A 14021-nucleotide genomic window follows, 5' to 3' on the forward strand; every position below is an offset into this window, starting at 1 on the left:
AGGTGTGAGTAGGACAAAGATCAGAGGAAGGGAGAATTCACTCTCTCTGCCTGACTGCTGAGCTGGGACATCAGTTTCCTGCCTTGGGCCTGGGATTTACACCACTGTCTCCCCTGGTTCTTGGGCTTGCAAACTTGGACTGAACAATACCACCAGCTCTCTCGGGTCTCTAGATTGCAGATGGCACGCCGTGGGACTTCTCAGCCTCCATAATCGTTACAGGAAAGAGGTCCCGACCCAGACCCCAAGAGAGGGCTCTCGGATCTTACGTAAGAAAGAATTCAGGGTGAGGCCATAGGGTAAAGTGAAAGTAAGTTTATTTAAAAAGTAGAGGTATAAAAGAATGACTACTCCATAGAGCAGCCTGATGGCTGCTGGATGCCCATTTTTATGGTTATTTATTGATTATATGCTAAACAAGGGGTGGAGTATTCATGCCTCCCCTTTTAGACCATATAGGGTAACCTCCTGATGTTGCTGTGGCATTTGTAAACTGTCATGGCGCTGGTGGGAGTGTAGCAGTGACAACAACCAGAGGTCACTCTCGTGGCCATCTTGGTTTTGGCGGGATTTGGCTGGCTTCTTTACTGCAAGCTGTTTCATCAGCAAGGTCTTTATGACCTGTATCTTGTGCTGACCTCCTAGCGCAACCTGTGACTTAGAATGCCTTAACCGTCTGGGAATGCAGCCCAGTAGGTCTCAGCCTCATTTTATCCAACCCCTATTCAAGATGGAGTTGCTCTGGTTCAAACACCTCTGATATAATCACATGAACCACTTCCTTATTAAAATTTCTGTCTCTCTCTCTCTCTGTGCATTCAATGATTCTGTTTTTCTGGAGAACCCTGACTAATCCAGCCCCCAAAATAGCATTTAGGAAAGAGGTGTGGCCAGGCGCAGTGGATCATACCTGTAATCCCAGCACTTTGGGAGGCTGAGGCAGACAGATGACTTGAAGTCAGGGGTTCGAGACCAGCCTGGTCAACATGGGGGAACCCCGTTTCTACTAAAAAAATAAAATAAAAAAAATAAGAGCCAGGCATGGTGGCCTCACACCTATAATCCCAGCTACTTGGGAGGCTGAGCTGGGAGAATCCCTTGAACCCAGGAGGTGGAGATTGCAGTGAGCCGATATCGTGCCACTGCACTACTGCACTTCAGGCTGGGTGACAGAGTGAGACGCCATCTCAAAAAAGAAAGAGGTAAAGCTGCTGTCCCCATCACAGATTTCCCAGCTGAAAGCAGTGCTAAGGGAGAGGAGAAGTTTAAGTTAGATAAAAGACTGGAGTTTTAATATTGTTTAATGTTGGATCGAGCAGGGCTTTTTATACTAAAATGAAACTGTTCTTAGATAACAAATGATTGGAAAAATTCTGAAAGTGGCCCATGTTTTCATCCTGTGGAGGAAGAGCACACCCCGGTGGGCTTGGAAGGCAATGGGAAAAGTTCACTTTCTCCTTGCACCTTACTGAGTAGACATTTGTGCAACAAACTGGTTCCACCAGGAATGCAAGTGTGGTTCAGTATTAGGATAATCTTAAAACCATTTGATCATACCTATAGATGTTGGGAAGACATCTGATAAAATTTAGTATACATTCCTAATAGAAAACACTGTATAAAATAGGAAACAGGCCAGGCACAGTGGCTCCTGGCTGTGATCCTAGCACTTTGGCAGGCCAAGGCAGGTGGATCGCTGGAGCTCAGGTGTTTGAGACTAGCCTGGGATGTGGCAAAACCTCCGTCTCTGCAAAAAAAACACAAAAATTAGCCGGGTGTGGTGGGGCACACCTGTAGTCCCAGCTACTCAGGAGGCTAAGGTGCAGAGATCACTTGAACCCAGGTTGAGGCTGTGGTGAGAGATCACGCCACTGCACTCCAGCCTGGGGTCAAAGTGAGACCCTATCTCAAAAATAAAATAAAATAAAATAGGAATCAAAAGAAACTACCTAACATTTTAAAGACTGTGTACCTGAAACCAGCAACTCATGTCTTTTTTTAAATTTTATTTATTTTTATTTTATTTTATTTATTTATTTATTTACTTATTTTGAGACAGAGTTTTGCTCTTGTTGCCCAGGTTGGAGTGCAGTGGCGCCATCTCAGCTCACAGCAACCTCCGCCTTCCGGTTTCACGCCATTCTCCTGCCTCAGCCTCCCGAGTAGCTGGGACTACAGGCACGTGCCACCACGCCCAGCTAATTTTTCATATTTTTAGTAGAGACAGGGTTTCACCACGTTGGCCAGGATGGTCTCGATCTCTTGACTTCGTGATCTGCTCACCTCAGCCTCCCAAAGTGCTGGGATTACAGGCGTGAGCCACCAAGCTGACCATGTCTATTTTTTTTAAATGCAGAAAAGTACAAAGAAAAACAAAACTCTCTCATATTTTCATCACCTGGAACTAATAATTTGGCTATTCGCTTATGACTTTTTAAATAAAAATTATTATGCTGCATAATACACGTTTATTAAAAATAATTAAACTATAAAAAAGTACAACAATAAAGTTAAAAAAAAATCACCAACCAGAAACCGTCATAATTGGCTGGGCGCAGAGGCTCATATTTGTAATCCCAGCACTTTGGGAGGCCAAGGCGGGCAGATTACTTGAGGTCAGGAGTTCGAGACCAGCCTGGCCAACATGGTGAAACCCCGTCTTCTACTAAAAATATAAAAGCTAGCTGGGCATTGTGGCTGGTGCCTGTAATCCCAGTTACTTGGGAGGCTGACGCAGGAGAATTGCTTGAACGAGGGAAGTAGAGGTTGCAGTGAGCAGAGATGGCACCACTGCACTCCAGCCTGGGCAACAGGGCAACACTCCAAAAATTAGCTGGCCGTGGTCATGCAGGTCTGTGGTCCCAGCTGCTCAGGAGGCTGAGGTGGGAGGATTATTTGAAACTGGGAGGCTGAGGTTGCAGTGAGCTGAGATCATGCCACTGCACTCCAGCCTGGGTGACAGAGCCAGTCTCCATCTCATAAAAAAAGAAAGAAAGAAACAGTCATCATTAATATCAGGTAAACATCATTTCAGGTATCTTTCCATACATATTTACAGATGGACAGAGATACATGGATACATGCATTTAATTTTACTTAAATTTGCATCTGTGTTTGTGAGGAATACTGGTCTGTAATTCTCTCTTCCTGTAGTGTCTTCATCTGGTTTTCATATTAAGGTAATACTGGCCTCATAAAATGAATTTGGGAAGTGTTCTATACTTCCATATTTTAAAAAGTTTGTATAGTATTCCTGTTGTTAAAAAAAATGTTTCATAGAATTCATGAGTAAAGCCTTCTGGGCCTGGAGTTTCTTCTGTGGGACATTTTAAATTACAAGTTCAATATTTGGAATTAATGTAAGGATATTCAAATTTTCTGTTTCTTCTTTGGTAGTTTGTGTCCCTGAAGAAATTTTTCTATTTCATCTAGGTTGTTCCATTATTTTGCATGAAGTTGTTCATAATATTCTATTCCCTTATCATCCTTTTAATATCTGTGGAGGCCGTAGTTATGTCCCTTCTTTCATTCCTGATATTAATACTTTGCCTTTTCTCTTTTTTCCTTGCTTCGTTTAGCTAAAAGCTTATCAATTTTGTTGATATTTTCAAAGACCCAGTTTTTTATTTCATTGATTTTATCTACTGTTGATCTAAGTTTTATTTAATTAATTACTGTACTTGTCTTTATGATTTTCTTTCCTCTACTTTAGGTTTAATTTACACTTCTTTTTCCAATTTGTTGAGGTAGGAATGCAGATCACTGGTTTTAGACTTTTCTTCATTCTAATATAAACAAACATTTAAAGCTATAAATTTTTTTCTTAGCACTGCTTTAGCTGCATCTGATAGAATTTAATATGTTGTTATCATGAGATTAAAATATTTTCCAATTTCCTTTGTGATTTCTCTTTTGACCTATGGATTATATGGAATGTGTTGTTTAATTTCCAGATATTTTGGGTTTTTCTAATTATCTGATTTTTCTTAAACTCTAATGTGATTCCACTGTGATCAGAGAATATACTCTCCATAGTCAGAGACAGGACTAGCTGGATTTCCTAGGCCGACTAAGAATCCCTAAGCCTATCTGGGAAGGTGACTTCATCCACCTTTAAACATGGGGCTTGCAACTTAGCTCACACCCGACCAATCAGGTAGTAAAGAGAGCTCACTAAAATGCTAATTAGGCAAAAACAGGAGGTAAAGAAATAGCCAATCATATATCGCCTGAGAGCACAGCGGGAAGGACAATGATCAGGATATTAAACCCAGGCATTGGAGCCAGTAACGGCTCCCCTCTTTGGGTCCCCTCCCTTTGTATGGGAGCTCTGTTTTCACTCTATTAAATCTTGCAACTGCACACTCTTCTGGTACATGTTTGTTACAGCTTGAGCTGAGCTTTCACTTGCTGTCCATCGCTGCTGTCTGCCACCGTCGCAGACCCGCCGCTGACTTCCATCCCTCCGGATCCGGCAGGGTGTCCGCTGTGCTCCTGATCCAGCTAGGAGCCCATTGCCACTCCCGATTGGGCTAAAGGCTCGCCATTGTTCCTGCATGGCTAAGTGCCTGGGTTTGTCCTAATTGAGCTGAACACTAGTCACTGGGTTCCACGGTTCTCTTCCGTGACCCATGGCTTCTAATAGAGCTATAACACTCACCACATGGCCCAAGATTCCATTCCTTGGAATCCGTGAGGCCAAGAACCCCAGGTCAGAGAACACAAGGCTTGCCACCATCTTGGAAGTGACCCACTGCCATTTTGGAAGCAGCCCCTACCATCTTGGGAGCTCTGGGAGCAAGGACTGCCCCCACTGCCCAACATTAGTTTCAGACCCTTTAATTATCTGCACTATTATAAGGTGTATCATATACCCTCGAAAAGAAGGTAGTTGGCCATTTTGTTGTACAGGGTCCTTCAAATATCAATTAAGTCAAGATTTGATAGTCTTTTTCAGAACTGTATCTTTGTTGTTTTTTTGTCTGTCAATTGCTGAGGGAGGGGTGTTAAAACTTTCCATTTTGGTTAAGAATTGTCAATTTTCTCTTTAGTTAATATTTCAGTGGTAGTGATATGGTTTGGATCTATGTCCCCACCCAAATCTCATGTTCAGTTGGAATTCTCAATGTTGGCAATGCGTCCTGGTAGGTGATTGGATCATGGGGGTGGATCCTCCATGAGCAGTTTAGCGCCGTGCCTTGGGTGCTGTTCTCATGACAGAGTTCTCATGAGATCTGGCTGTTTAAAAGTGTGTGGCACCTCCTCCTGCTCCAGCCATGTACATGCCTGCTTACCCTTCACCCTCTAACATGATTGTTAGTTTCCAGAGGCCTCCTCAGCCATGCTTCCTGTGCCGCCTACAGAACTGTGAGCCAATGAAGCCTCTTTTCTGTATAAATTACCCAGTCTTAGACATTTCTTTATGTCTTTGAGAGAACGGACTAATACAGGTAGAAAAGGGGAACAGACACCAGTAGAGCTAAGAGAAAATAAAGAACAATACGGCACGTTTGAGACCAAATATATCCATTATTACATCAAATCCAGAAGGACTTTAACACTGAAATTAAAGACAGAGATTATCTGACTGGTAATTAGATAATGACCCAACTTTATGTATGTAAGAGACACACTTTAAAAGTAAGAACATAGGTTGAAAGTCAAAAGATGAAAAGAGACATATGTATCATACATACAGTGAGCATGAAAAAGCTGGGGTACATGTATTCATTCAAAATAGACTTCAAGACAAGAAGAACTATCAAAGATAAACAGGGATATTTTATTATAATAAAATGGTGAATCTATTAGGAAGACATAATTATGAAAATGTGTATGTGCCTAATAACAGAGCTTCAAAATACATGAAACAGTATTTGACAGAATCTGAAGATGAAGTAAACCAACAAGCACAACTGGAAAGTGTAAAGCTCCTCTCAGTAATTTAGAGGATAGCTAGATGAAAAATTAGCAAGGATATAAAAGTTCTAAGCAATATTATCAGTTCTCTTGATCTAAGTGACATTTATAGAACAACCACAGATTATACCTATTTTCAAGCACACATGGAGCCAAGATAGACTCTATGCTGGGCCATAAAACAAGACTTAACACATTTCTGAGGCTTTAAGTCATACAAAGTATATTTTCTAACCACAAAAAAATTAAATAAAGAGTTAATAACAAATAAACTAGAAAATCCCCACCTATTTAACAATTAGACAAGAGACTTCTAAATAATGAATAAATCAAAGAGAAAATCACAAAGGAAAATAGAATACTTTTTAACAAAACAAAGAAAGAAACGATAATATATTGAACCTCAACCTGACATAAGAATATACAAAATGCCAGAATAATCATGTATGTTAACAATCATATATGTTAGGCCTGGCACTGTGGTTCACGCCTATAATCTCAGCACTTTGGGAGGCTGAGGAGGGAGGATTGCTTGAGGCCAGAAGGTCATGACCAGCCTGGGCAACGTAGCAGGACTCTGTCTACAAAAATACAAAAATTAGCTGGGCGCGGTGGTATGTGCCTGTAGTCCCAGCTACTCAGGAGGCTGAGGCAGGAGGATCACTTGAGCCCAAGAGGTCAAGATATGTTCACACTACTTAGCACTACAGCCTGGGTGACAGAGTGAGACCTGTCTCTTAAAAAAAATAAAAAAGAATTGCAGGAGTGGAGCAGAGCTGAGAAGAGGGGGCAGGGTAGGCAGAGTACTGTGGGAAGGGGTGAGGCAGGATTTCCCAAATTGCAGCTTCCAGGCCCTGTCTAAGAAGTCATGGAACCATGCACACCTGTTGGCAGGTGGAAAGGGCAGGTATGTGGAGGGATATGAGGTCACAGATTCTGCCCGTGGTCTCTAAGCGGGGCCTGGCTGAGGTCTCAACAAGGTGGTTGTCCTCCTGGCCTCCATCCCATACCATGTTAGAAGAAGAGAAGCAATCAGAGCTTGACTGTCCAAGAGGACAGCAACTCTACCTTCTCCCAGAACGGTGAACACCAACCAGGCCACCTGCTTCACACTTAGGGTGTGAGGTGTGTGAGAAGTGTGGTGGGGCTGGAGACCCAGGTGCAGGCTGGATCCCTCAAGAGGTGATCTTGGGCAGTAGGCAGGGGCCAGATCATATAGAACATTGCGGAGACATCTCTACCCTCCCACTCCCGATGTCTTCCTGCTGCTCCACCACACACTCACTTCCACCAAGTTTTCATGATAAGAGTGTAAAATAATCGACTTCTTAGGTGCAGTCTCTGAATCTGCTGTCACCCCCGGGGCCCCAAACAGTACTCTAAATGTGGTCAATTTCACTGGCTGTTGAATTGGTTCCAGGCACAGCCCAAAAAGATGATAGGGTGAGCAGCCTAAGGGGCTGCAGCTTCCTCTCCAGCTGTTTATCAGGCGATGTGATAAGGACTATCCTTTTTGTGGCTCAAACACATTCATGTATTCATTCATGTGTGTGTTCCTTCACAAACATTGAGCACCTACTGCATTCCAGGCACTCCGATAGGCACTAAGTTTGATAAACCAGAAAATTATCAAGATACACTCAGAGAATTGAATGCCTTTTGCAGGGTAAGACCTCACAGACACTCTGGTTAAATCCTTCATTTGACCCAACAGCTTGCCAAAGTCCAGAGTGGGAGTGGGATTTGCCTACATTCATACAGAAAATCATTGTTTTTGTGTTTTTAAAAATGAGATCCTACATAAATGGCCAAAAAGCACACAAAAAGATGCTCAACATCACTAATCATCAGAGAATGCAAATCAAAACCATAATGAGATATCACCTCACAGCCATTAGAATGGTTACTATATAAAAAAACCTAGAAAATAATAAGTGTTGGCAAGGATGGGGAGAAACTGGAACTTTGTGCACTGTTGATGGAAATATAAAATGGTTCAGCTGCTGGGGAAAGCAGCATGGCAGGTCTTCAAAAATTAAACATAGAATTACCATTGATCTAGCAATTCCACTTCTGAGTATTACCCAAAATAATTGAAAACAAGGTTAAAGAAGAGATATTTGTACACGCATGTTCACAGCAGCATTACTCACAATCATTAAAATGTGGAAGCAACCCAAGTGACAATGACAGCTGACTGCAAAGACACAGTGTGGTAAATACCTATAGTGAAAGATTAGCTTTGGAAAGGAAGGAAATTCTGACACATGCTACAACATGAATGAACCTTGGAGACATTTATGCTAAAAAAAAAAAAAAAAAGCCAGTCACAAAAAAGACAAACATATGGAATTATGTTTATAATTCCACATAAGCATATGGAATTACAGAATGTAAGATTCCACTTATGTGAGGTATCTAGAGTAGTCAAAATCATAGCGATAGAAAATAGAATGGTGGTTGCGGGTAGTTGGAGGGTGTGGAGGGGAATGGGAAGTTATTGTTTAATGGGTGTAAAGTTTTGGTTTTGCAAGAAAAAGAATTCTGGAGATGGTGATGATGGTTACACAATAATACGAGTGTACTTAACACCACTGAGCTGACCCTTAAGAATGGTTAGGATAGTAAATATTATATGTATTTTGCAACAATAAAAAAACTTTTTAAATTATACAGATAAAACACAAACACATTCTTGTTGGAAAAAGTCAAACAAGGCTGGGCGCGGTGATTCATACCTGTAATCCCAGTACTTTGGGAGGCCGAGGTGGGCGGATCACGAGGTCAGGAGATCAAGACCATCCTGGCTAACAGTGAAACCCTGTCTCTACTAAAAATACAAAAAATTAGCTGGGCGTGGTGGCGGGTGCCTGTAGTCCCAGCTACTTGGGAGGCTGAGGCAGGAGAATGGCGTGAACCCGGGAAGTGGAGCTTGCAATGAGCTGAGATCGTGCCACTGCAATCCAGCCTGGGCGACAGAACGAGACTCCGTCTCAAAATAATAATAATAATAATAATAATAATAAAAAAAAAAATATTGTATGTACATTTTCAGTCTTCTTTTTAATTTAGGTCTCAACCTGGCTAAAACAGCCCTCCCCGCTACGCCAGCCACTCTCTCTGAGCCCGCTCACTGCACTATCTGCAGAGCACCTTTCCTTACCTGCTGTTTTCTTGTACTTGGTTTAAATGTTGGTGTCTGTCTTCCTGCACTAGAATGTCAGCTGCCTGAGAGCAGTGAGCCTGTCGGTTCTGTTCACCCTGAATCTCTTATGCCTGGAACAGTGCCTGGCACTCAGTAGAAGGCTGTATTCATTTCCTAGGGCTGCAGTAACGAAGTGCCACAAACTGGATGGTTTAAAACAACAGGAATTTATTCTCTCACAGTTCTGGAGGCCAGCAGGGCTGAGCTCTCTCCCAAGGCTCCAGGGAAAAATCCTTCCTTGTTTCTGTCCAGCTCCTGGTGGTGCCAGCAATCCTTGGCATTCCTCCCCTGTAACTGTACCACTCTGGTTTCTATGTGTGTCTTCACATGGCCTTCCCTTCCTGTGTGTCCTCTGCGTCCCTATCTCCGAATCTCTCTTTTCTTATAAGGACACCCGTCATTGGATTTACGGCCCACCCTAATTGAGTATGATCTCATCTTAAGTTGGTTACATCTGCAGAGACTCTATTTGAAATAAGATTACATTCACAGGTGCCAAGGGTTAGGACTTCAACATAGACAGAATTCAATCCACACTAGTGACCAACTTATATTTATTTGAGCTACTGTTCTTTGAATGGTTGGTATGTAATAGGATGCACCCTCTAATGTGTTCAGGTAAAGACTCTGGAAGGCATTATTCTCCCCAGGTTTTGCTGTGATCAAACCACCCATGAAATATTTTTTTTTTTTTTTTTTTTGCTGGTGGTAGTCACTAGATGTCCAGATCAAGGGAAATAAAGGCTCCAATGTTCAGGCACAGATTCCTTCCCAGGTAGGGTATAGAGTTTTCAATGCCATATTCTCAATGTTCTATTATATTTAATTTGTGAATTTAATGACATAAATAAGGTTTTAAAAATGGGGGGCAGGCACAGTGGCTCACACCTGTAATCTCAGCACTTTGGGTGGCTGAGGTGGGTGGACTGAGGTCAGGAATTTGAGACCAGCCTGGCCAACATGGCGAAACTCCATCTCTACTAAAAATACAGAAATTATCTGGGCATGGTGGCAGGTGTCTGTAATCCTAGCTACTTGGGAGGCTAAGGCAGAAGAATCTCTTGAATCTGGGAGGCAGAGGTTGCGATGAACTGAGACTGCATCGCTGCACTCCAGACTGGGCACCAGAGTGAGATTCCATCTCAAAAAATAAATAAAATAAAATAAAAAATAAATAAAATAAATTTTAAAAGGGAGGGTGAAATCATAATCCCATCACCCTAACGTACTTTGAAGAAGTTTTAGAAGAGGAACATTCCACGCAGAGGGAACAGCAAGGACAAAGGCCTTGCAGCATAAATGAACTTGATGTGTTCAAGGAACAGAAGGGCAATGCAGCTGAGGATGGCAATGTCCCACAGGTCTCAGACTGGGCATCTGTCTCAGTGGGTGTCCATCCAGTTCACAAATCAACAATCTTCGTTTCTCTAGTAAAACCGCACAAACTCACTACCTTCCACACCCCCTCCCAAACTAACCCAGGTTGAGGTGTGGACCTGCTGTGTGTCAAGGATGAAGGGGATGATAGATTCAGTTGGATCCTGTCTCCAAGGGATTTGGAATTGGGACAGGGTAAGGGTCAAGGCAGTCTCTCTGGATTGGTGAGACTGTGTCCTCCATCTCTGGATGCTGGGGGGAAAGTGCTGTGTTCTGCACTTCAGTCAGACAGGCAGGTCAACAGGGAGGGACACAAGGATGAGGAGTGCAGTTCTGGCACTTAGCTTCCTGGTCCGTCCATCCTGACAGCCAGCCACACTCTGCCTCAGCTTCCAGGAGAATTCCCAGTATCCCTATCGTACACTGTCTTTTGCTTCAGCAGATCTGGGTTAACCAATAGAAAAATATTTTGAGGAAAGAATTCTGTGGTCAAATAATCTGGGAAACACTGGGTTAAATAGAATTTAATAGCTTTTTGTCTGAAGGACTTCTCAGAGCCTTTAATAGGACTGTGTACATGCAACTCTCAAGAAGGAACTCCAGCGAGCAGCATTTCTTCCGTTGATTTCCTAGGCTACACTGGGAGATGCCAGTGTAACAGGATGTTAAGTTGGGGGACTTTCAGCCTCTGTTTTGGCTGAGTCCTGGAAAGCCAAGAACAATAGAGAAGAGTCCAGGTATTCTGACCACCAGAAACTCACCCATTGTTGAAAAAACTCATTGCAGTAAGTAATTTTATCCAAGAGAGAAGGATAAAGCCAGAGAAAGAAAAAGAGAGTGAGAGAGCTAGAGTCAGAGAGAATGAGAACGAGAGGGAGGGTGGTAGAGGGGAGAGGGAGAGAGAGATAGAAAAGGAAAGAGAAGACAATCTTTTGATTGCTATCCATTGGCTCCAGCCTTTTGATAAACCTGTTGAAAGAGTATAGAGTCATTCCAAATCATTCCAGTACATTTGTCAATTCCAAAATCACATGCCAGTAATTGATGTGAGCCCTTTCATGTGGCCCACCTGAAATATATACTATCCACAAGACGATTTACTATTCCGAACTTAAGAGATTCGGAGATCCACCTGCTCTGATCATTAAAGGGTTACAAACCATGGGCTTCACCATTGACTCTCAGGCACCTAGGGGCTTCCTCTTCATCTTTCCTTTTATTCGCCAGTCACTTTCCCTTGTTGGGTGCCCCACAGATGGCCAGGACAGGCCGGCCCCCGGAAGCTCCCGGTCTGATGATGCAGGGAATAACGATCCAAACTGACACCTATAAGAGAGGGTGGGGAGAGCAGGGCAGAGGGTTTTGTGGTGCGCAGGAGGGGCCCTGAGCTCGGCTCGATGAGGCTGGGGGCTAGGTCTAAGCTTTACAGATGCCAGAAGAGCTGGCAGCGTTGCAGGCTCTAGGATCCAGTTGGAGGGCGGGGACACAGGACCTGAGGCTGAGGAGGCTTGGCTGAGCCTGTCCAGGGAGGGCCTCGAATGCCAGCTGAATCCAGACTATACTGTGTATTATAGACTGCGTGTAGGAAACAGGTTTTAGGTGATGTTTATCCATGTTAAGCCAGTTTGTACACAGGCCTCGGTGAGTCATCAACCACCTAGGGCAGCACTTGGTCCACCCAGACTAGCGAGTGCGCACCTCCGGCTGACGCCTGCGCCACGTGCTGGGGTCGGAGGCTGAGCTTACCGGCTGGTTGCTTTTTAGAGCCAGCAGGAGCCAGGCGAGCGGCCCGCCCCACTAGGGCGGAGACTTCCGGAGCTGCGGGCTCACTGGAGCAGAGCGCTGGGGCGGCGCGGCGCGGCTCGGTGCATTTCCAGGCGCCGCGCTCCAGTGCGCCGTAGAGAACCCTGAACTCGGAGCGCTGAAAGTCCCAGCAGGGCAAGGGGGCGCGGCGTCCTGGTCCTCGCGCTTGGGAGACAGATGCGCCTGGGCGTCGGGGCATGCGGACCTAAGCTCGGGTGAAGCTCTCGGGAAGGGCAAGACGGCTGCGACAAGATGCGAGCAGAAGAGCCCAGCGTCCCGGGAGCCCAGCGCGCGCCGGGCCCCGAGCTGCGCCTGTCCAGCCAGCTGCTGCCCGAGCTCTGTACCTTCGTGGTGCGCGTCCTTTTCTACCTGGGGCCTGTCTACCTAGCTGGCTACCTGGGGCTCAGCATAACCTGGTTGCTGCTCGGCGCCCTGCTGTGGATGTGGTGGCGCAGGAACCGCCGCGGGAAGCTCGGGCGCCTGGCCGCCGCCTTCGAATTCCTTGACAATGAACGCGAGTTCATCAGCCGCGAGCTGCGAGGCCAGCACCTGCCAGCCTGGGTGAGCTGAACCGGGCGGGGGTCGGAGGTGGGGAGATGCCTTTCGACGTTCGGAGGAACTTGCGGTCAGTGGGGAGCTGGTGCGCGCAAACCCGAGGGAGGGCGGGAGCACGGTGACCCGCACACCCCGTTCCCCACCGCTCCCGGCGCACAGACCCTGGGGGCGGTGGCCCTCCCCTCCCGCGCCGCGCAGCACCCTCACCTCCACTTCTGGTTCGACTGCGGTGGGAGCGGAGAACCTGAGTTTCAGTTAAGGCCCCAGAGCCCGAGAGAAGAGTCACGGGCAGGCCACACCCAGGAGAAAAACAAGGGCGTCTGGGACTTCGCACGCTTACTCGCGTTGGAATCAGAAGGCATTTCTTCCACCCGCCTGTTGATTCAGAGAACCAACGCCGGACGCCAAACGTAGATGGGCAAATACCGCAGTGACAGAAACGGCGGGCCCAGTTGCTTTCGGCAGAGGCCCGGACTGCAGGAGGGGGAGGGCTCCGCGGGGCTGGAGGTGGAGTGGCGGGTACGGCTGGGAGACCGACGGCGCCGGCCCCGGGCCTCCTTCCCTCCCTCCCTCCGCCGCATAGGGATGCCGGCGCACTCATACTGCCCCGACAAACCCATCTCCTGGGGTGGCATGGGCGGCACTAGGATTCCTCAAACGCTTCTGGTCCTGGCTTACCTAGCAAAACCCAAGTTCTGCGCCCCATTGAATAACTCCCAGGGTGACACAGTTATCCTGGGTGATTCTTATGATTAGATGAGCTTGGGAAACACTGGCAAGAGGGGTGTTCCATCCGCGGGTTGGTCTGCGCAAAACACTTACGGTTCCTCCGGTGCTGGCAACTCTGCGTTCTTAGATGTCTTCCAGATACTCTCAGGCCCACGGGGGAGGCCGCCAGACCCCTCATTGTCTCTAGCCGGTGGCCTATAAAGTCCAGCAGGGCCATAGGTTCCTCCTGACAGTAGTCTCCAAAGTGGGGTGTGAGAAAAAAATATAAGGCCCATTTGGTTTATCTTATAAGAGCAATGAAGTCTTATTGTATCAGTCTGCCATAACTGAGTACCACAGGCTGCATGGCTTAAAGGGCAGACAGTTTTTTCCTTTCATTTCTAGAGCCTTGAAGTCCAAGATCAAAGTGCAGCTGGCCTGCAGCTGGCTGTCT

General features: G+C 45.7%; 2 protein-coding genes across 2 annotated transcripts in view; both read left to right on the top strand.

The window, feature by feature from the left end:
• The window catches only part of FAIM (Fas apoptotic inhibitory molecule), a 296369-nt gene that overhangs the window by 77618 nt on the left and 204730 nt on the right, over positions 1-14021 (top strand). The gene's annotated exons all lie outside the window — the stretch shown is intronic.
• Positions 12333-14021, top strand: part of ESYT3 (extended synaptotagmin 3) — a 47228-nt gene continuing 45539 nt past the window's right edge. The window contains exon 1 of the mRNA XM_050779690.1: positions 12333-12865. Within this exon, the coding sequence (XP_050635647.1) occupies positions 12557-12865 (309 nt within the window). The 5' untranslated portion in view covers positions 12333-12556. The remainder of the gene's footprint in view (positions 12866-14021) is intronic.

The sequence above is a fragment of the Macaca thibetana genome, chromosome 2 (assembly GCF_024542745.1).
Source record: "Macaca thibetana thibetana isolate TM-01 chromosome 2, ASM2454274v1, whole genome shotgun sequence".
NCBI lineage: Eukaryota > Metazoa > Chordata > Mammalia > Primates > Cercopithecidae > Macaca > Macaca thibetana.